The sequence below is a fragment of the Hippopotamus amphibius genome, chromosome 3 (genome assembly GCF_030028045.1).
Source record: "Hippopotamus amphibius kiboko isolate mHipAmp2 chromosome 3, mHipAmp2.hap2, whole genome shotgun sequence".
NCBI lineage: Eukaryota > Metazoa > Chordata > Mammalia > Artiodactyla > Hippopotamidae > Hippopotamus > Hippopotamus amphibius.
Window position 1 is genome coordinate 128,070,779 of NC_080188.1, and position 22,085 is coordinate 128,092,863.

Sequence of the window (22,085 nt, forward strand, 5' to 3'; positions counted from 1 at the left end):
TCCCTTTACCCTCAATGTCCCCCGCTCGGTCAGCTGGCCGGCCCGGCTCTGCCAACCCAGATGAGAGACAGGACTTCCGTCTATGCGTCTGGTGCTGCTGTGGCTCACCGACTCATTCACCTTCAATGCTACAGACAGACTGATGGACAAAACGCAGGCTCCTTGGTCAAAGCCCAAGGTCCCTGGGGCGTTAGCAAGTGTAGAACAAAGGTGATAGACAGGAGGTGCCACCCGTTTGCTGGGATCACCAAGGACACCGGGAGGGAACTGAGGAAACCTGGCCAGCCACCATGCCTCGGGTTCCCTTCCCCACCCCACCCCCCGTCTGCCCACCGGTGTGGGGAACACAATCTCCTAAGAACCAAATTGAAGAGTCTGCAGAGCTAACTGCCAAGACTACATCTTTAAAAAAGATTACATCTTTAAAAAAAATGAACGCTGAGGTATAACTTATAGACCACAAAAATCAACTCATTTTAAATGTGCGGTGTTCGCTCATGTGAGCCAGCCGCACCACGGTCACCCTCAGAGGTCTCCGGGGCCTCTGCAGTCAAGCGCAGCAGACCCAACAGAAAGCTTCCATGCGAACGCAGTCATCCGACAGGCACCCTCTGGTGTCTAGCTGGTGTCTGGGACACACCCACGCTGCCGTGGGGGACAGTGTCCCTGCTCGGTGCTGAGTAGTTTTCCACGATTTGGGTCATCTGCGGGTGGCCACATAGGCTGTTTCCAGTTTGGGGCAACTGAAAAAAATAAAGCTGCCGCGAGCACCTGAATACAAGTCTTGGCGTGGAAATAGGCTTTCATTTCTCTTGGATCAACACCAAAGAGAGGAATTGCTGGGTTGTATGGTAAGTGTATGTTTGACTTTACAAGAGGCTGTCCAACTCTTTTCCACCCTGGTTACACGCGTTTACATTCCCATCAGCAGTGTGAGGTCCACATCCTTGCCAATATTTGGTACTGTCAGTTTAAGTTCTAGCCGTCTTCAGGTGGTGTGCAGGGCTTCTCACTGGGGCTTTAATTTGCTTTTCTTTTATGACTTTATATTAAGCAGATGAAAAGATGCTTACTGGCATCTTTTTGTTTTTATCTTCCGTGTAGTGTTCAATCTGTTGTCCATTTATAAACTAGGTTGTTTGGATTCTTGCTGAGTTATGAGTTCTTTATATATTTTAAATACAAGTCCTTGGTCAGATATAAACTTGTAATATTTTCTCCCAGTCTGTGGCTTGGCTTTTCATTTGCTTAATGGTGTCTTCCAAAGAACAAAAGTTTCAATTTTTGGGGGGGGGGCTGTGTTGAGTCTTTGTTGCTGAGCATGGGCTTTCCCTAGTTGTGGCAAGTAGGGGCTACTCAGGGAGGTGGCTTCTCTTGTTGCGGAGCACGGGCTCTAGGCTCATGGGCTTCAGTAGTTGTGGCACATGGGATCAGTAGTTGTGGCCCACAGGCTTAGTTGCTCTGTGGCATGTGGGATCTTCCCAGACCAGGGCTTGAACCCATGTCCCCTGCATTGGCAGGCAAAGCCTAAACCACTGCACCACCAGGGAGGTCCCAAAAGTTTTAAGTTTTGACTAAGTCCAATTTACTGTATTTTTTTCCTTTGATAGTTAGTGCTTCATGTAACCTAAGAAATCTTTGCCACAGTCATGAAGGTTTTCTCCCATTTTAGCTTTTAAATTCAGGTCTGTTATCTGTTTCACGTCAATTTTTGTGTACAGCACGGGTTCAAAGTTCACTATTTTTTTCCATTTGGCTTGTCCAGTTGTTCCTGCATCATTTTTGGAAAACCTAATCCTTTCTGCAATGACTTACCTTGGCCTTTCTGTGGAATACAGTTGCCTATATGTGCAGGGGTCTATTTCTGGGAACTCTATTCTGACTTACGTCTGTCTTCACACTAACACCACATGGTCTTCATTACTGTGCTTGAGAAGTCCTGAAATCAGGTAGCCTAAGTTTTCCAACTTTGTTCTAGTTAATTTCAGTGTTTTAGTTATTCCAGGGCCTTTGCATTTTCACCTAAATTTTTTGTTTGTTTTACTGGCTGCATTGGGTTTTTGTTGCTGTGCACGGGCTTTCCCTAGTTGAGGTGAGCGGGGGCTACTCTTTGTTGCGGTGCGGGGGCTTCTCACTGCGGTGGCTTCTCTTGTTGCAGTGGCTTCTCTTGTTGCAGAGCACGGGCTCTAGGCACATGGGCTTCAGTAGTTGTGACTTGCGGGCTCTTGAACAGAGTCTCAGTACTTGCGGCATGCGGGCTTAGTTGCTCTGCAGCATGTGGGATCTTCCCAGGCCCAGGGATCGAACCCGTGTCCCCTACATTGGCAGGTGGAGTCTCAACCACTGTGCCACCAGGGAAATCCCTCACCTAAGTTTTAGAATCGGCTTGTCAATTTCTTCCAAAAGCCTGTTGGGGGGGTTGATGGGGTCATGGTGACTCTACAGATCAGCTTGGGGAGAATGGACATCTTAAGATTAAGTCTTTTAAATCCACAGATGTGGTATCTCTCTTTACTGAGGTTCTTTTAGCAATGTTCTGTAGTTGTCAGTGTACAGATCATTGTAAACACAAATTTTTTTCATTTACAACTGTTTCTAGCATGTAGAAATGCAACTGGGTTTTGCATATTGACCTTGTATCCTATGACCTTGACAAACTCACTCAGTAGTTTAAACAGCTTTTCTATTGATTCCTTTATACTTTTTCACGTACATGATCGTGTCACCTATGAAATAAAGGCAGTTTTTCTTTGCATTTTTTTCTTGCCTTTCTACACTGGCAGCTGTGAGGAGGAGTGAGCAAGAACATCCCTGCCTTGTTCTCTGGGACAGAGGTGGAAGCAGCGTTCAGTCCTTCACATCGATGATCACGGCAGCTGTGGGTTCCCATAGATGCCCTTCACCTGGCTGAGGAAGTTCTCCTCTATTACGACTTTGCTGAGACTTTCTATCATGAACCGGTGGTGAATTCTGCCAAGTGCTTTCCCTGCATTCACTGAGAGGACTGTATGATTTCTTCCTTTATTCTCTTAATACGGTGAATTACACTACTGGGGTTTTCAAACGTTGATACGGACCTTGCATTCCACGTGGTCATAAACATGATTCTCCTATACATATTTGGATTTACTTTTTTGCCGGTATTTTGATCATGGTTTTTGGGTAATGTTCACGAAGGGCCCTGATCTGCACTTTTCTTGGAGTGTCTCTGTCTAGTTTTGGTGTCAGGGTCATGCTGGCCTCACTGACTCTTTTATAAAAGTGAGAAATGGTCCTTCCCCTTTATTTTCTAAAAGTCTGTGCAGGACTGTTATTTTTTCCTTAAATGTTTGATGATCTTCACCAGGACCTGATGTTTACTCTACAGGCTTTTGATTAGGAGTTCAATTTATTTAATAACTCTATGGCCATTTCTTATGTCAGTTTCGGTCATTTCTATCTTCCAGGAAATTGGCACATTTCATGCAACTTGTCAGATCTGCGGGCAGAGCTGTTCATCGTTCTCTTTTCCTTGAACATCTGTGGCCTCTGCAGTGAGGGCCTCTCTATGTATCTGGTTTGGGTAATGTTTGTCTTCTCCTTTCTGTCTTGCTCAGTCTAGCCAGAAGTTTATAAACATCTTTCAGACATTACTGATTTCCTCTTTTATCCATTTTATATTTCAATGATTTCTGCTCCTACCTTCATTCTACTTCTGTTCACTTCAGGCTTAATTGGTTTTTGTTTTCCTAGCTTCTCAAGATAGAGGCTTATATCACTGGCTTGAGAACTTCCTTCGTATCCAGTACAGACATTCAGCTACAAAGCTGTAAGTTTCCAAACACTGCTTTAGCCGCATCCCACAAATTTTGGTATGTAGTGTTTTCATTATAATTCAATTCAAAATATTCTCTAACTGTCCTTCTAATTTCTCCTTTGATCCAGGGTGTATTTAGAAGTGTACAGTTTAATTTCCAAATAATTAACAATTTTCCAGATATTTTTGTGGTTGCTGGTTGTTGATTTCCAATTAAACTGCAACGTGGTCAGAGAATTTACTCTGCAGTAAAGCTCAGGCCTGCTTCGCAGCCCAGCCTGTGGCCAATCCTGATGAAGGTTCCACATTCTCTGAAAAGGATGCCTGTCTTGCAGCTGGTGGGGCTCCGCATATGTTCGTCAGGTCAAGCTGGCTGGGGAGGTGTTCAGGTGCCTGCCCCTCCCTGTGGCAGGGTTTCCTGGGTCCACCGAGTACCAAGAGGTGTGCAATCTACTTGGGGAATGTGCCCCTCCCTCCTTTCAGCTTTGTCAGTTTTTGCTGTCTTTTGTTCTGTCTTGCTTTGCTTTTTTTTTTTTTTTGGCCATGCCACAAGGCAAGTGGGATCTTAGTTCCCCGACCAGGGATGGAACCTGTGCCCCTGCAGTGGAAGCACGGAGTCCTAACCACTGGATCTCCAAAGAAGTCCCTGCTCTGTGTCTTTTGAAGAAGATGGGCACAAACGCTTAGGATCTCCCTGCGTCCTGCAGATGAACTGAAGGCTTCAGCAGGATGCAACGCCCTTCTCTATCTTCGGTGGTTTCCCTTCTCTGAAGTCCACCTTGTCTTACAGTAACATCTGACCATGACTCCAAATCTGCTTTAAAAATCCACATTTCCCCTTCTTTTGCCTAAGAGCATCTGTGCATTACCAAACCTTCCGCCTAGAAGCAGACACCACCCTCACAGAGGTCCCAGGAGGACAAAACAACCGAATCACTTTGCACCACCTGTCCCAAAGCAAGGTGCTGGCTATACTTGTGTGCGCCCGCCCCGGGACACCCCTCCCACTCCTTACGGAACAAAGTAAAATGCAGCGGCTATGTCTAGGACAGTGCTTAGGTTAGAATAAAAAGACAGCCTGGTTTGCTAACAGCACCAGCTTCCAACTCTAAGTCGGGTGCTACAGGCCAGAGGCCGGGATGATAACAGATGAATAAAACAAGGCCCGGTAGGCACCCCCACACACCTTCACTCAGTGTTCCTGGTGTCAGAAGGGCGTGAGGCTGGGGCTGGACCTCGAGGGTCTGGACTTCTACACCCCCCATCAGAACCACAAGACCATACAGCACTTCTCCAAAGCAGGGGAGGCAGGACCTGCTGGCCCCGGGAGTGAGGGTAGCTTCCAAAGGCAGACACAGCGTCAGCCAAAGTGCCTTCAATTACGCAGTCTTCCCTTCTCCCTCAGCTTCCCAGGGGGAGCCTGCTGTCCTGGCACCGGTCACCCGGTTCAGGTACTCAGAGGGGAACAGGTAAGCCCCTGGAAGGAACAGGCATTTACTGCCAAGCACTCATGTACATGGAAGCATTTCTTTCCTGGGAGTAGAAGAGAAAAACCACCCCCCAACACATACCATGTACCCGAATTCAATGGATGAAATCTTGGCCTGTACGATGGACCAAAGTCCCCAGAAGAAATGGGACGCAAGGGCAAACCTGTAATTACAAAAGCAGGAAACGCACATGAGATGTGTGGGACCAGTCGGAGGCCCGATGATGTCATTTCCTGCCAGATGGACGTTCTAACTCATCTGGGTGCAAACTGCCTGCCTTGGCCGACCCGGTGGGACGATATTCCACAGCGACAGAGCAGGGGGAACCCATGGCCGTCCTCTCCTCACCGCCAGCCAGTGGCCTTGCAGGTGTGAACACCCCGACTGCCTGTCCCTGGTGCATAGAACGACACTCACAGGACCCACCCTAAGCCTTGGTGGCCATGCTAGCAAAATATGGGCCACCCAGGGGGAGAAACCCCCTGCCATGGGTGTGAGCGCACAGTCTCAACGGCCCCACCACACGCGGGCCTCCGGACAATCTGCCGCCATTTCCCGTCCCGCCTCCCCCAGAAATGAACCAGGAGGAGGGTTCGGCCAGGTCCCATCTCTAGGCTGTACCGTGCCCCGCTTCACCGCGAATCCAAGTTCTTAAAACAATGAAGATAAAGCTCTAATTCAGGAATGAGGGCTTTGGTGCCCTCACCAGACCCGATTGCTTCTCTCTATCCCTGACCCACTAGATCCTCAGGTGCCACCCTTTCCGCCCGGACCTCCCCCATCTCCACTTTCCTACTTCCATCCGATCTTTGCTGCAGGCAGAGCTGAGGGGCCGCCAGGGGGGCTACTGCTCAGTGAGAGGAGTGTGGACACTTCTGAGGACCACGAGGAGGTGCTCTGTGCTGAGGGAGGTGGCCCACAGTCACTCAAGCCGCCACTGTTACCAAATCATCTCACGGATGCTCCCAAAGGCTAGGAGCAGCTCAGGCCTCTTAACCAAAGAGGTGAGTGCATGTGAATACATGTGGTCTAGACCTTTGTGGAATCAGGAGCTTTCTCAGCCCTGCTTTGGCTGGGGAAAACGTTTGGGAAAACGGACTTTTAATCATTTCCTAGGAGAACCATGTTACTCCATGGCGCCCACCTCTCCAGGAGCACGAGTGACAGGAGTGCACAGGTCCTGGTAGCAGAGACCCTGCAGCGGAGTCTGCGGCAGGGATGTTAGTTCAGAACTCCAGCCACGCGCCCTGAGCCAGTGCAGACCCTGCTTTCCTTACTTGCCATGTGCGGAAATCTGAGGAGTCCAAACACACTCAGCCACGTGGACAAGAACATAATGTCTGCTTTTCACAAAGTACAAGACCTAGAGACGGAGGGTTGTGAGGAAGCTCCTAAAACACTCCTGCTTGCAAGGAGGCATTTCAAGTACACGCTATACAGAGGGAAGCTATCATTTCAAATCAACGAAGGAAAAAAAATTACCTATTGACTTCAAGCAACATTTCTTCTTCTATAACGGACTTTTCTTCATTACTGAGGTTTTCAAATTCATTTTGGAATTCAGCCAAGTAATTGGAAATAAAATGGAGCTTTAAAAAAAAGTAAGGACATTAGGATCAGTGATGGTTAAAAATAGACAATTTCAATGCTGTCAGGAAGCGCACACATCTAGCGTGACTATTCCGGACTCTGCCGCTGCTCTGCCCAAGGGCACGGACCCGGGGAGCTCGCCCACCCGGCCAGGATTACCGGGTTACAGTCAGAGAACTAATGGACTCCATGCCGTATTGTCGGCAACACCACTACTACTTCTGCAGAAAGTAATTTAGGTAGAGTTGTTTTTTCAAACCTAACCCACACTCTGTTTTCCACTGTCTGACCGCAAGGCAGGGTCAGCCTACACCTCACCCCCCAGCCTGGCTGGCGCTCCACGCCGCGCGGGCACAAAGCACCAGGGCACCCCGACGTTTGTCAGCAGACGCTCCCTCAGGGTAGGAGCTGGACCAGGCACTGCGAAGGGCCTTTCACCTCCAAGATGCCGTGGTTATTTCCACACTTATGTCCACACACTGGCAGCGTCTAATTCTGGTTTGGAGAAGACACAGTTTACCCTAAGGTTCTACCAGGCTGCACGTGGAGTCCACATGTGAATTAGGATTTATGAGAGCCCTTGTTCTTCCTGTTTCATACCGTATCAAAAGGCAACAGAACACAGCCAACCACTGCTTCTTTGCTTTGCAAAGAAGAAAACAGCCGTCAGTCTTTCTTCCCTGTAAGAACCCTTGCTACCCGGTTACCTGGCTGGAAGGCCAACACTTCTTCCTCCCCACTCCCCTTTTCCCTGCGTCGCCTCTTCCATCTTCCTGCTCTAAAATCAGCTTTCATAGACTACGCCCCTCCGCCAATGGAAAGCATCATTCAAGTTCAAGCACTGTCCTAGGCAGGGGGCCGTAGATTCTGAAATAAACCTGGCACAAAAAAGACGACTGCTGATACCTGTTAAATTCTGTGTGACAGGCACTATTCTGAGCGTGCATTTCTGCACAGTTACTCCCCACAACAGCAAAATAATTTTTGCAGATAAGGAAACTGAAGCACAGAAATAACAGGTTACAATTAGCAGTGACAGATCTGGGATTCAAATCCAGGCCAATTAGTTTTTAAAACCCATGCTTGAATGGTTAATTTCTGAGAGACTCTAAACGCTGAAGGTGACAAATGAAGACAGGAAATTTGAATAGAATGAAACCCTAAGAAAGTGGTAATTAACGACCCTCCCTCTCAAAAAGTTCTAGGCCCGGATGGTTTTATGGGCAAAGTCTACCAAACTTTCAAACAGCACCATCTTATATAAATTTGTTCCAGAAAATAAAAAGGGACACTCAACCCATTTTATAAGACTAGCACAATTTTTATTCCAAAAGCAGATATGAATAATTTTTTAAATGAACATTAAAGCCCTGTTTCATATATGTGCATAGATATAATAAAACTCCTAAAATAAGAAACTGCTGTGGGAGGGGTGGTGGTGGGATGAATTGGGAGATTGGGGTTGACATATATATGCTAATATGTAAAGAACAGATAACTAATAAAAATTTATTTTCAAAAGAAATTGCCTAACTGGATCCAACACAGCAGTACAAGATAACGTAACTCATTCAAAAAGTTTATTTCAGCTTTGCGCAGTGGCAGTATCATAGCCAATGAGGTTTATCTGAGGCACGATTATTGCTAATGGAAAACTTTTCCCAAAAAGTTTATTTCAGGAATTCCAGTATCGCTTAACATTTTAAAACACTTCAGTGGATTAAAGAGAGAAAAGCATGAGATCATCTCAAAACAGGCAGACAGGGTATCAGATAAAGACCACTACTACATGTATGTGATTTTTAAAACCTCTCAGAAAACAGGACTGGAACCACCTTACATTTCCGTTTTTGTGCAGTGTTGGGGGTTACACAGCTCTGCCTCCCACTACAATGAAATCTGTCTTCTTGCTGCAACTCTCCCCTTACTAGTTAGAAAGCTCTCACCTCTGAAGCCACCTACCCAGTGTCTATAAACGTCTAGTTTCTTGTCAGCAGGGCCGGAACCTGAAGCCTGCTGTGTATTCCCCTCCCGGGGTCAACAGCCTGACATTCTGCCAACCATCCTTCTCCCACAGCACGACCCTGAGGTCCAGAACCGTCCTGGTAACTCTGCTCTGGACACAGTCAAGGTCATCAGGTCAGCAACTGACTGCATGCCTGTGCTGACCCCAGGGCCCTGGGAAATGCTCTGGCCAGGTAGGGGCCCTGGGAGAAGTGCTGTCCTGCAAGGCTGGAGGGTTGGGGGGCATGGCATCCCCTCCCCCCAGCCTGCCCGCTTCCGCATCGCTACCTGCTAATCCTCCACTCAGGGCTTTGGCAGTGGCTGAGGATGGAACAGAGGGCTTCCTGGGAGGAGATTCCCACGGGACTGGACTCCCATAACCCAGGACGGGAGAGGGGACTGTGAGCACTGCCACCGCTGCTGAGCCGCATGCCCACAAGACTACTTCTGTCTGTACGGAGTGAAACAAGCAGTCAGTGGCCCCCTAAAAGAAGACCAGAGAGCAGGGCAGAGGCTGGGCTTTGGGGGAAAAACTAGAAGGAATCACAAAGGAGGCTGTGCTCCTCTCTGACTGGATGCAGGTTACCTCTGGCACAGGGATTTAAAAAGGCTGGACTCAAATATTCAGTCTGTATCTTGACACAAAATAACATTTTCAAGCAAAAGGACCTGCTTAACCAATTCCTCGGTTTTATAAGGGCATCTTTAAAGTGCCCTTTTAAAGTGAAGCTGTAATCAACTCTAACCAGGTAAAACTGACGTATGTGACTTAGTTCTCGGCAAGTGTACTGAACACAAGCACGGGTCTCCTACCTGTTGCTTCCTGCTGGGATACTTCAGCATGTTTGCTCTGAAAAAAGGGTACTTTTCATAAGTATAATCGTACATCCATTCACAGAAATGATTCCCAATGTCGAATCCCCTGAAAGAGTGAGAGGCACAGAGAATGAGGCAGCAGCCCCGCTGCGAGCCCCCACTCCGACCCCGGGGTCTCGAGAGCACAACTGCTTCAGCAACCGGAACAACCGACCGGGGGGCCACAGAACCAGAGCCGCCCCAGCGACCCAAGCGCCCTGGCCTGAGCCTGGAGCAACTGCTCAGGAGCGCCATCCTGCGGGCACTGCTTTGGTGACGCCAAAGGAGAGGCCAAGTTCTAGACTCGGGCCCCCGTCCCTGCTCCCCACTGATGCGGCTGAGAACAGGCTGCGCTGCTCCACGGGGCCGCCGCGACAGAAAGCACTGGCCTCCAGGGAGGAGCCTTCCGGCTCAGGATGGTCCCGTGACCTGCTTTCTCCTTGTTTCATACACGTCAAAATACTAACGGAATACTGAAATACACACATTTGACTGTACCTGTAGTTGTAACTGCTGTATTCAAAGTCGATGAGCATCAGTTTCTGCTTCTCAGAATTCTCCCTGCCTTCCAGCAATAAGATATTACCTGCAAGAAGGTTGGATGACACGACCTTTACCCCGGGTGTGTTCTGCCATCAAAGGCGCAAGCGCTCCAGCAGCAGGGCCGGGAGTGGTTCTGATGCCCTCAGGGCATCCTGACCACGCGGCCAGTGGACGTGGCCCCCAGTCACGGGACAGGGGACAGGGTGCCAGGAGCAGCACCGCCCCGGGAGGCCTGGCCCGAGAACCCTGTTGCCAGCAGCCCAAGAGCAGCACGGCCCTGGGCTCCTGGGGAGCGCGAACAGATGCTCCCCCACGTTTTCCACACGGGAGCAGCAAGGGGAACGTCTGTTGGGCACCCCCTAGGCGGGCACGCTGTGGCCCCCAGCTGGGGAGCTGGGTCCTGGTGTCCTCTGTGATGACGATGCCCGGGCGAGCCAGGCCCCACAGCCTCCGAGGACCACCCCCCGCCCCACCACTTTGCCCCCAAGGAGGACACCACAGGCAGCGTTTCCACGACTATATTTCCTTCTCCTGAGGCTGAATTCTGGGCAGAAGTGGGCTGGCCGCCACACTGGCTCCTTGCATACATGTTCGGAGACCCCCACACTCCACCCAAGTGCCGCATCTCGTCACAGTGGGGCTGGCGGGTGGGCTCTGGCGAGCCAGTGGCAAGGCTTTTCAGCACACATTGCCCATTTCCAGGCGTCATTCGTAAGAGAACCGGGACCAGACCCAACATAACAGCTCCCACCTCCTCCGTGCTCTCTGCGCGATGCCTTCGTCGGCTGGGGGCCTCCCTCAGCCCGTCAGTGACATCCGTGCCTTTCACCATCACCCGCTACACACAAGGCTGTGGCAGACCTGGCCACACCTGCTCAACCTGACTTGCCCAGCAACCTCTGGCTAAAGGTATTCTGGCTCAAACTAATGTCTTACTGAAGACAAGTCTTCAACCCGGGACTGCTCTCAAAGTTAAAAACAACCCCTAGAGCCTGGAAAGGGTGGACCTCAGGCAGCTGTGCTGGGCAGGACGAGGACGGCAAAGCAAAGCCAGGCACCACGGCAGTATCGGGGGAGCCTGGCCGGACGGGGGCTCTGACAAAACTGCTGCGTTTGAAATAACACTGGGTAAAGTTTGGTTACAGTAAGGTGTACATGGCAGTGCAGTTTTTAACGCAGGGAAACTCGAAGTCATTAGAAGCACGTGAACCAACGCTGAGAGAGCAGGGGGCTTTGACCAGCGCCGGGGGCTGCAAGTGCAGAAGGCAAGGGCCCCGGACGGGTCGAGGAAGCCATCTTACTTTTCAATGCTTTTTCAGATGAACAAAGTCTCATGTTTACCGAAAGGAGTTAAACAGCAAACAAACATGTGACTTCGCTTATCCCAGCTCTTGGTTTAGTGGGTATTCTCCGTTTTTTTTCTGACAGAAATGGGATGATACCCAACACGTTTTTCTAAAATTTGCTTTTTCCTCTTAATGTACCCAGAGGTTTTTCTGTTGTTCTGTATAAAACTCAACCTCATTGTTTTCCATCATCACACACCGCTTCGTGCGTGGCTGCGCCGTCATCCCATGCATCTAACCCTCTCTCCGTGGGCACCTGGCCTTTATCTCACACACTGGAGGGAATCTTCTAAGCAGACACACAGCCCCATCTTCAGCATAACAGGCAGCAGCTCTTACCTTCCTGACAGTCATTGTGACAAAACACAACTGGAGATGGAGTGGACTCAAGTAGGGACCTGGAAAAGGAAGGTTCTGCTGTTACTTCTCAGCCTCTCAGCTCCCTCCCGCAGCAGGGCCCCTGTGCACGCTCTCCCCTCGGGGGGGCCCTCCTCCAAGCCCTTGACCCAACTTGACATTATTTATTTGTTTTCTCTCTCTCCTAACAAAAGAGAAGCTCCTTGCAGAATGTCTTGGTCACATCTCAGAGCTGGCCCAGCAGACACTCAAACATGCAAGTGATTAAAGGCAGAAACATGGACACTCAGATGATGGTGGAAGGCCAGACGCCTGCACGCCCCGCACCCCGGAGACACCGCCGGGGCCTCTGCTTGGAATCTGGTGTCAAGCCTCTTACTCCACTCCCCCCACCCCCACCAAGCCTGGGCTGGTCTGTTCCCCTCATCTGTGACACTCCCTGGCCTGCCCCATGGTTGTTTTTCGTTTTTGTTTCAGAAAAAAAACCTACCGCCCTAGTCACTGACCAGGACTGGAATTCTGGAATTTTACTTCCTCCACGAAGCCTTCATGGATGACCAGAGGAGAGGGCATCGTATAAAACTGTAATTCCAGATGACAGAATTCATCTGCTTAAAATCATCCCACAAAACCAACGTCAAACACCAGGCCTGAGGTGACGCTTTGTAATGTTCATTGAAAGCAGCTGCAGTGACTAAGAATATCTACATTTCTGGACAGATGTACCTACTAAGTCAGGAAATGGAAGCAAACACTCACCTCAGGTTTTCTAGTTCCAAAGGCAGGTTGTAACTGAGGAATTTGTGGAGCTGCTTAACTTTGGCTTCCCCGGTAAATTTAATTCTCAGCACTTGATTCAGGTATCTTACAAAAGAGGGGAACAAAGAATCAGTGTTCAGTTCACTGGGGCATTGCTCTTGGGGTTCGAGTTCAACGTAACCACACAAAACCCGCGGGGTCCCCAGGGCCGGACAGAAGGGAGGGGAAGGGCCTGGGCTTCAGCACCCTCTAGGAACTGGATTTTCTGCCCATCTAGCCCATTTACAGGCATTTCTGCAAACAGGCTTCGTCCCTGCTTCAGGAATTGATTTTTACATGCAGGAACGATCTACTCATGAGACGATCGCCACCAGCGGGACAGCCTGTGCGCCGGCGGACCGGGGAGGGCCTCTGACCCGCGCCTGGCAAACACGAGCTACTCCGGAGCCTCCGGGAGGTACTGGTGGGAAGCCAGGTGAGAGCCAAGCGAGGGACCACTTACTTTTCCATTGTCCCGAAAAGCCATTTTGGTTCCTTATTGAATGGCATTTTCATACCATGAAACCTGGCCATTTTCTCAGCTATTTCTGCAGAAATATCTGGCAAGCTTAGTTCTTCAGTGTCTAATCGCCGGCTCTGGAACGAAAAGGGGAGTTAGAAAGTGGCATTTATGCAGGTAACCCTGAAGGGTGAGGTCACACAACCCTAGAGCCAGGAGGGTCTTGTATGGCACCTAAGTCTCAGCCAGGGCTCAAAATCCCTGCAGAATGGGCACCGTGTCCCGCAGAGAGTGATTCTCAGGGAGGGCAGGCCAGCCGCAAAGGTCCATCTCACTGTGACAGAGCCCTATCAAGCCCCACCTCAGCACCCATGGCCCTGCCCTCCAGTCACTACCCCACACTGCGGGGCTCTTCCCTGGGCTCAAGGCGCCGGGTCTTCAGCAGTTTATGACGTGACCCGCGTCCAGCTCCCCCAGTGGCTCGGCCCCTCCACCTGGAGGTGTGGTGCTCAGGGCAGCTTCTCACTGGAAACGGCGCCAGGCGTCCGGGGTGAGTGTTTTCCTCTCCTGCCCCCGGTGTGGCCCAGCACCCAGCCCGGCCTGGCCCAGAGCAGGCTCTCAGGGTCCGGCGGGGAGAGGCTCCCTCCGGCTTCCGCTAGTGCAGCCTGAGGCCGCGCTTCCACAGCTACCCACAGGGGCGCCTCCTATCTTTTCCAAACCAACCACTTCCCTACAGAAACCCAAAGAGATATTCTTCTGAGAACCCAAGCCATACAGCACAGGGATTAAGAGTGAGTGTCCCCCCAAGTCACAGAAACCCCAGCTCAAATTCTGGGTTTAATACTCATTTCAAGGCTACACAGTCAAGGGCATATTCATACCTCTGTGCCTCATTTTCTGGATTCTGTAAAGTGAGAACCAGGGCATCAAATCCACAACAGGATGCTCTGAACTAGAGTAGATGCTGCGGGCGAGACCCTGGGCCAGCACCCAGCCAGGGATGTCTCGACAGATGGCAGGTGCCTTGTGATTGAACCTGATAGCTCCCCAAAAGCATCAGGCTCAATCCTCCCCTCAACCCCAGAACTCCCCAAGTTATCAAGTTATCACATGGTTACAAGGACAGGGAACTCGGCGTCTAGCCGTAGGACCCCGAGGACGCCTCAGAGCAGCTGGTGCAGCTTTCATTCGGCTCTGTTAAAAAATGCCCGGCTCTGTTAAAAAATGCCCGTAACTGGTTTGGCAACAGGTTAAAGCTAACGTGCTCAAAGGTGAACAAATCTTGGAATCCCCGTTCCTTCCCCAGCACAAAGCAATATGAGACTACCATCTCAGAGGTCACTGCTCTCATGGGCCCGCTGGAGGCTGGCTACGGGAACCAGGCGAGATGGACTTCATCTCACCCCACACAGCGGTCAAGAGTAAGCATGGAAATAACAGGCTGTCAGGCTGAGCCAAGGGAAACCGCCATTTCCAGGTGCACGCTGCAGTTTCATATGGTTCAATCCTGCATTTTAAAATTATTTTTTTAAAAATCTTTGCTATGTTAGGTAGTAAACGTGTACATGAGCACAGAGCTTTCAAAGGAGAGTGGCATCAACTCCACGGACATCACCGCCTGCGCGCCCTGATCCCAAGGAGCTGTTTCTCCAAGACGTTTCCGTTATTTTAAGTCGTGTTCACTGGTGCTCTACCTTCCCTAAAAAGAGAGGTTTTACCCCACGTGTATTTATTTATTAAACAATCTGTATCTTGCTTTTTATCTGGCTTTATGCAAATGATATGATACAAATTCTGCCATCTGGTTTCATCACTGTGTTGTGTTTTTAAGATGGCGCCACGTTGGCACTTATAACCATACGAAGTGTCTCTTGTTTCCAGAATTCTAATACTTTACTATCTCATTTGATTCTCATGCTAGACAGACATTACTGTCTTTAATGGGAAAACTATAAACAAAACTAGAGCCAGGTGCCAGGGAAGAGGCTGAAAGGACTCTCTGGTACAGGGAGGTAACATCCACTCTTTCGAACACACCGAGGCTGGCAGCTGGCCCCTAAAGCACCACGTATGAACTAGAAGAGGGCACCCCCCGCTCCAGCCCCCGCTGGACACGGGCCTGGTGAGCAGAGCACACCGTCAGCCAGGTGTCCTTGTGGTCTGCACCGCCTGCACGAGCGTACAAGGTGGCCCTGCACACCGAGGCCTCACATGGCGAAGACGTCACGTGAAGCAAGGCATGAAGGCAGCAGCCCCTAGTCCTTAGGGAATTCATACAGGTCAAGAGAGGAAGCCCTTCCGCGAGCGGAAGGGAACACAGGTCGGCAAGGCTCAGCATCTCCACCCAAACGAGCTGGTCACCAGGCCCAGAGTCGCCCCACACGCACTACAGGGAGCTCTTGAGGCTCAAAGCCCCCTTGGGGGCACAGGGTGGGGCGCGGGCTACACACACACAGCTCTGACGAGGCTCGCTGGGGACGTCAGAGCAGCACTAAGGCTGCCTCACCCCGCAGGGAAGGGAAAGCAGGGGACTGGAGCAAGGCCTTGAAACCGGAAGGAACGTGATGGGCATGTGGGGGCCGGGGAGACTCTAAAGTGAGGGGACAGTGGGGGAGATGGGAAAGAATGGTGGTGGCCCCTGCAGGGCAAAGACCAGACATGCGGCAGAGCATGGTCGGGGCCACGTCCTGCAGCGGTTCTATAATCAAGACCCTTAGTTGCGAGGAACAACATGAAAGGGGGCAGTTTCGGGGCGCACAGCTTGAGCGGATGATGCCGTGTTAGGTTTCACACACGGGCCCACCTTGGTGACATCACAGCTCCCATCCCAGAGCAGCACCGTAAAGCTGACACCGCAACAAAGCAACTACGTGAATTTTTTGGCTTCCCAGCAGGTACAAAAGTCATGTTTACACTATCCCGTAGTCTATGAAGCGGCAATAACATTATGTCTAAACAATGTACATACCTTAATTAAAAAATGCTTTACTGCTTAAAAATGCTAACCATCGTCTGGCAATGCAGGGCCACCACAAACCTTCAATTTGTAAAAACCGCAGTATCTGCGAAGCTCAGTTAAATAGGGTCTGCCTGTATGTTTCTGAAAGGATGAATATATCTTCGCAGGAAAGACAGAGGTTTTGATGTAAATTCAATAGAAATTTTGTTTTCCTTTACTTCTGTGACAACATGGGCCACATCTACTGTGTCGGACCATAGAGCCTGGGGCTCCTGCGGGAACGAGACAGACGCCACCTTCTCGCCGCAGCCCCTGTGCCCTGCCAGCCTCCCATGCATCTTACCGGGATAAACTGCTCCAGGCGACCTTGGGGGAAGATGCCGAAGAGCTTTGGCCCCAGTGATCTCTCTGCAAGGATGGCAAACATCACGCTCTCCAGAACCATAGCCTCAGCGCCCTGAAACAGATGGCGACACACCGGACGGTTACCGAGTGCTGCACGCGTGCCAGGCGGCCGCAGCCCTTCCACGGGCCTGTTTCCTTCCCTCCCACCACGACTCCGTGGTCGGGCGCCATCATCACTACTATTCCCATCACTTATTTTGTGGCTGTCATTACCACTGTCCCCACTTTACAAATGAAGACACAGATCTGTAAACGGCAGGATTCATGCTGGTAGGCTGCACTATATTGATGAGATTTAAAATTCAAGTCGAATTTAGGTCACTGGTTCCAAAAATAGAACAGTATCAATATTTTATTGCTCCTATTTATTTTATAACTCATGAGCATTTCACCCTTGGCATTTTATCAAAGGCCACAGCAATTCCATCCGCTCTGGTGAAGGTCAATCTGCTTTTCGGTTGAGTGCCCCACGAAAGAGAATGGGTCAAAGGGCCCTCTGCCCATGAAACGGGTCTGCGGGTCCACCACGGGGTGCGGTGTTTGTTCCAAAGTGCACCCTAGCACAGAGCACCCAAGGCTTCTGTTTTCTGCCCTTATCCCCAATCTTCTCTATCACTTAATGTTTGTCTTCTTGTCTAACTAAATCTCTCTGATGCTCCTATGGTCTGCCTTTAGTTACCTCTAATAACTAAATGGGATCTAGAGTCATTCTGCCTTCAAAATCCATCTTTTGGTGTTAATTCAAACCCATTCCTTAGTCCTCTTCCCTTAAGCAGGAAATTATAGCTTAAGAGTTTCCATCAGCTGGGGTGAAGGGGTGGGAAGGAGCGCTACACCCATGTCGCTTAAGGAGCTTCTACAGATGGAGCTTCTAGGTCAATGTGTCAGCAGGTGTGGTCTGAAAACACTCTCAGGTGATTCTAGGTCACCCCTCGTTCAGAAAGGGGCTCACTGTTCAATAAAACAGAGCTCTTTAAATTACACGAATATTCTAAAGTTGGTAACAAGGAAACAAAAAAGAAAAAGAAAAGCTACTTCCAAAGGATATGGGGCCACACTAAAGCAAAAAGTAACTCAGTGACTTTTACAGTTTGGGGGGAATGGGTTTGTTGGTAACCACCCACCACCTTGTGTAATCCCCACAGTTACGCCCTAACCATTATCACCTTGTGAGGCCCTATCTCTACCCACTGGTCTGCAGTTTTGCACATATGACTGCTATGAACTGAATTGTGTCCTCCCCGAATTCATAGGCTGAAGCCCTCAGCGCTAGTGCAATGCTGCTTGGAGATGGGCCTTCGTGAAGTGATGGGTTTAGAGGAAGCCACAAGGGTGGAGCTCTAATCGGGTCAGTATCCTCATAAGAGGCGGTGTCAGAGAGCTTGCTCTCTCTTCCCCTCTCCCAGTCTCTCTCTGTCTCTCTCTCTGCCACGTGAGGACACAGGCAGAAGACGGCATCTACAAGCCAGGAAGAGGCTGTCACCAGAACCTGGCCATGCTGGCACCCTGAGCTTGGACCTCCAGCCTCCAGAACCCTGAAGAATAAACTGGGCAGTTCTTCCTGGCGGCCTGAGCAGGCGAAGACAACCAGACACAGCATCGATTCCCCACGTTAACGGATTTTAGAAGGATTTCTACCCGATAAGTTTTATTTCTTAAACGCTTAGAGAATGAGAACGAATTCCTAACAGCTCTACTGAGCTAGCAAATGTTTCCTCTCACTCATCTGACCTCACAGCAAACTTGGGCTGGAGGTATGGTCAGTGCTGGCCGCATTTACCTGGAGCCCAGCCTCAGAGACAGCCCACCGGAAGCGATCCCTCTGCTGCCACCTGCATGAGCGATCGGAGCGGGTGGTGGACAAGGGGGTGCTGGGAGTGGCCCAGACCAGGCCGTCTGCGGGCCACGGCTCCAGGCAGCCCCGTGCCCTCTGTGCAGTCCCCCACCTCAGAACTCCAGCCCCCTCCCCACTGCTTCCAAAGAGAGGGATCGGGGCATCCTCTGTCCCAGGCGGCCAGAATGCTGTCAGGATTTAAATTTGGTTTTTCCACCTTTTCCTGTGTAGAGTGACTAAGCTGGAGGCCACTGGGGTGAAACACACACGTACAGCCAATCCGAAGAGCACTTTACGTCTGAAATGTCTACTTGTAGACATAGCTGTAACCCACGGTGTGACTGCAGGAGGCACACGCGGTGCCCACGCAGCACAAAGGCCGCTGGGAGCTGACTTTACATGCGGTCCCGTCCCTGGTCCCAGGGCTGAACCCACACAGTCCTGGACCCTCCAGAGCAGAGCCAACCGGGCGCCAGGATGGTGGAGGGAAGATGGAAAGAGACTCAGGAACTTTCTAGTTCTCTTTAGTATGGCTCTGAACACTGTGAACAAGAAACACCCTTGTTCTTCCGTGATATTACAGTTCCATATGTATTCACAGTAGCGAGAGAAAAAAATGAAAGAAAACGCCAAGTCACAAGCAAGAAAGATGGGTAGGTTACGAAGGACAGCAGGTAATCTCAGGTCTCCAAACCCTCAAGGAAAGCGAGGCCAGTGAAGGACAGGTGCGAGGGATGTGACCGGGTCCAGCGCCCACTGCGCCAGGCTCGGCCCCGACCGCCCACCCACGGCTAGAACTGCTTTCTCAGGAGAGAGGATCAACACCTCCACCTGAAACGAATCACACTGGCTTCAGAAATACTCACACATTCACCCCCAGAATGTTTACTGGACGTGTACTTTGCACCCTGCAGTGTGCCAAGCCCCAGGGAAACAGGAACAAGACGCACGCGGCTCCGGCCCCGATGGAGCCTGCGTTCAGGGGCAGATAGAGCCGGCACCGAGCAGGCCGTCAGCAGATTGGGACACCGCAGGGAAGGAGCAGAGGGTGTCGTGACGGGGAGGCCACCCCCAAGGAAAGCGAGCAGACACAGTGACCCTGAGGGGGGTGAAGCAAGGCTCGGGAGGGGCCGATGCGCGCAAGGAGTAACCGAGAAAGAAGAGGACAGAATCAGCCTGGAGAAGCTGCGGGAGCTGCCATGGAGTCTGGGCCGGCGATAAAGTCCTCAGCGTGCGGACAGCATTACAGCCAGCGCACTGGGCCGGAGAGCAGGAAGCAGCACAAAGCCTGAGGACGCCCAGCATCCACAGCAATGCTTTCAACCATCCATCCCTGCAGTAAGAAATACATTTTACACGGCAATCTAACACACACACAGCCCCCTAAGACAAACCTTGTGTGCTCACAACTGTGCCCTGCCTTCTAGTATTTCCTGCTCTATTTCAATTAAGAAAGTAACAAAAAGCGGACATGTGATGCCCCACTAGAGGTTTACAACCCACCCCCATGAACACCTGACCTAGACAGGGCGGGGGGGGAGGGGAGCCGGGAGAGCAGGTGGCGGAGGCAGCGAAGACACCTGCTGTTACCATGGGGCCACAGCGGTGTCCTGTGTCAGACGCTGCAGAGATGGAAAGCAGGGGGCAGAGGAAAGTGGCCCCTGGATTTGGCAACACAGAAGTCGCTGGCGACAAAACCAAGAGTGCTTTAGGGAGCACTGGGGACAGGGGTCAGACTGGGGCCAGGGCAGAGCGAGCGGAAGAGGGGGAAGGGGCCCGGTGGGGGGGGGGGGGTGGCTGGGGGGAAGGTGTTCGGCTGACTTTTCACGTCATCTGTGTGGTTTTCTTCCTTTAAAAAAATTAACTACAGCAGTAATATGGAGATTATGACCCTCCTGAGAAGATGTAACGGCATTTCTCTGGTGGGGCATCCGAAGAGGAAAGAAGGTGCGACACACACAGCGCAGGCCGGGGAGGCGGGCCCACCAGAGACTCACAGGCCCCCTGCTGAGGCTCAGCATCACAAAGGGAAACGGGGCCAGGCCTCCCGCCGGAGGAGACCAGCCGCTCCAAGGGGCTCAAAGAAGACAAACCACCTTCCCCATCCTGACAGCCAACTGCCCATCTTCTGACCCTGGTGGACCATAAGCAGCATCACAGCACCTGAACTGCTGCCTGCTGGGCCCCGTGCGGAGATCCAGCCGGCGCAGGGCGAAGACGTGTGGCAGTGACCCACGGGTGCCCCACGGCAAGGGCATGCTGGACTGATGAGAGGAAGGGACGCGCGTGCACAGCAGGCGAGGGCCACAACACACCGGGGCTGTGGCCAGCATTCAACGATTCCACACCCACTGCACACCAGGCATGAGAGCCGCAGCAGACAGTGAGAGGCAGCAAGATGCCACCCTGAACAGGCAGATGTTAACACGTAATACGGAAACTCAGTCACGAGAAGCGCACCGGTGAGGCACACGGTGCTGTGGGAGCACGAAATGGAGGAGCAAACCTAGATTCGAGAGCAGGAAAGGCTCCCTGAGGAAGAAAAGGAATCTTCGAGCTCAGATCCCAGTTAGAAGTAGAGGGAGGGGGTGCAGATTGAAGAACAGAGCATTCCATCCAGAAGCAGCAGCGTGTGCAAAGGCCCCGTGGCACGAAGCAACCCACACAGCTTAGAGCAACACAGCTGGGGAGCAGGGAAGGTGTTGCGAGATGAGACTGGGAAGCCCCGTGGGGTCAGGCCGCAGGGGTCTGCCAGGACAAAGCCCACTTGACTTGGACCAGGGCAGACAGACACCACTGGAGGAGTGTAAGCAAGAGGCTGACACCATCAGATGAGCAGTTCAAAAGCTGGCTCTGGCAAAGACAAAGGGAATGTCTGTGGGAAACAAGAGTGGAAGTGGAACCCAGGAAGGAGCTGGTGGCAGCTTGGACTAGGCAGGTGCTCAGTCCAGACGGAGAGAAAGTACACAGATCCAAGTATGGTTCAAAGGACAACCACCAACAAACTTGTGGTTGGGACATGGGGGTGAGGGAACAAGGGTACTGGAGGTGACTCCCTGCTTCCTGGCCTGCCTGGAAAGGCCAGACTTAGATTTTGCTCGTTGGACGGCGGGGGTGGGGTGGGGGTGGGGGAGAGTATGGGTTCAGTCTTGGACCTGGTGGTGAGACACCTCAGGAGACGGGGAGCAGTTGGTACTAGTTCCAAGCAGGCCTGTGGGCTGGAGGAGCCGCAGGCACTTGGCCTCTAGGAGGAACGCCAAGGACCAGGTTTGGATCAGGTGGCCTGGGAAGGGGAGGGCAGGGGATACGGCCTGCGGACTTTGAGTACTTAAGACAATAGGAGACAATAGGAGAAGGAGCCTAGAAAGACGATGACAGGGACGGGTGGAGGAAAGCAGGGGCCTTTACTTTGTGTCCCTGTGTCTGGCCGCCTTAGCTGCTACAAAGTCAAGATAAAACGAGAGCTGAAAATACACTTCGGGTTTAGCATCACAGAGGTCCTAATGACCCAACAGTTTCAACTCCCAGGATGGACGAAGGTCTGTACACAAAGGGCCCAAGAGGCTGAAGACAGTATGTCAGTCACTTCCCACTGACACCTTCTCAGTCAGTGTCACCCCAGAGAGCACATATTCCAGTCCCTCCAGA

General features: G+C 51.4%; 1 protein-coding gene and 1 pseudogene across 1 annotated transcript in view; one reads left to right on the forward strand and one right to left on the reverse strand.

Moving 5' to 3' along the window:
* CHKA (choline kinase alpha) overlaps positions 1-22,085 on the reverse strand; it is a 56,321-nt gene that overhangs the window by 1,315 nt on the left and 32,921 nt on the right. The window contains exons 4-11 of the mRNA XM_057726046.1: positions 16,542-16,655; positions 13,243-13,376; positions 12,741-12,845; positions 11,964-12,022; positions 10,234-10,321; positions 9,694-9,802; positions 6,769-6,875; positions 5,368-5,449 (exon numbers count right to left, since the gene is read on the reverse strand). Of these exons, the coding sequence (XP_057582029.1) occupies positions 5,368-5,449; positions 6,769-6,875; positions 9,694-9,802; positions 10,234-10,321; positions 11,964-12,022; positions 12,741-12,845; positions 13,243-13,376; positions 16,542-16,655 (798 nt within the window). The remainder of the gene's footprint in view (positions 1-5,367; positions 5,450-6,768; positions 6,876-9,693; positions 9,803-10,233; positions 10,322-11,963; positions 12,023-12,740; positions 12,846-13,242; positions 13,377-16,541; positions 16,656-22,085) is intronic.
* LOC130850657 (U4 spliceosomal RNA) lies at positions 8,464-8,594 on the forward strand (annotated as a pseudogene).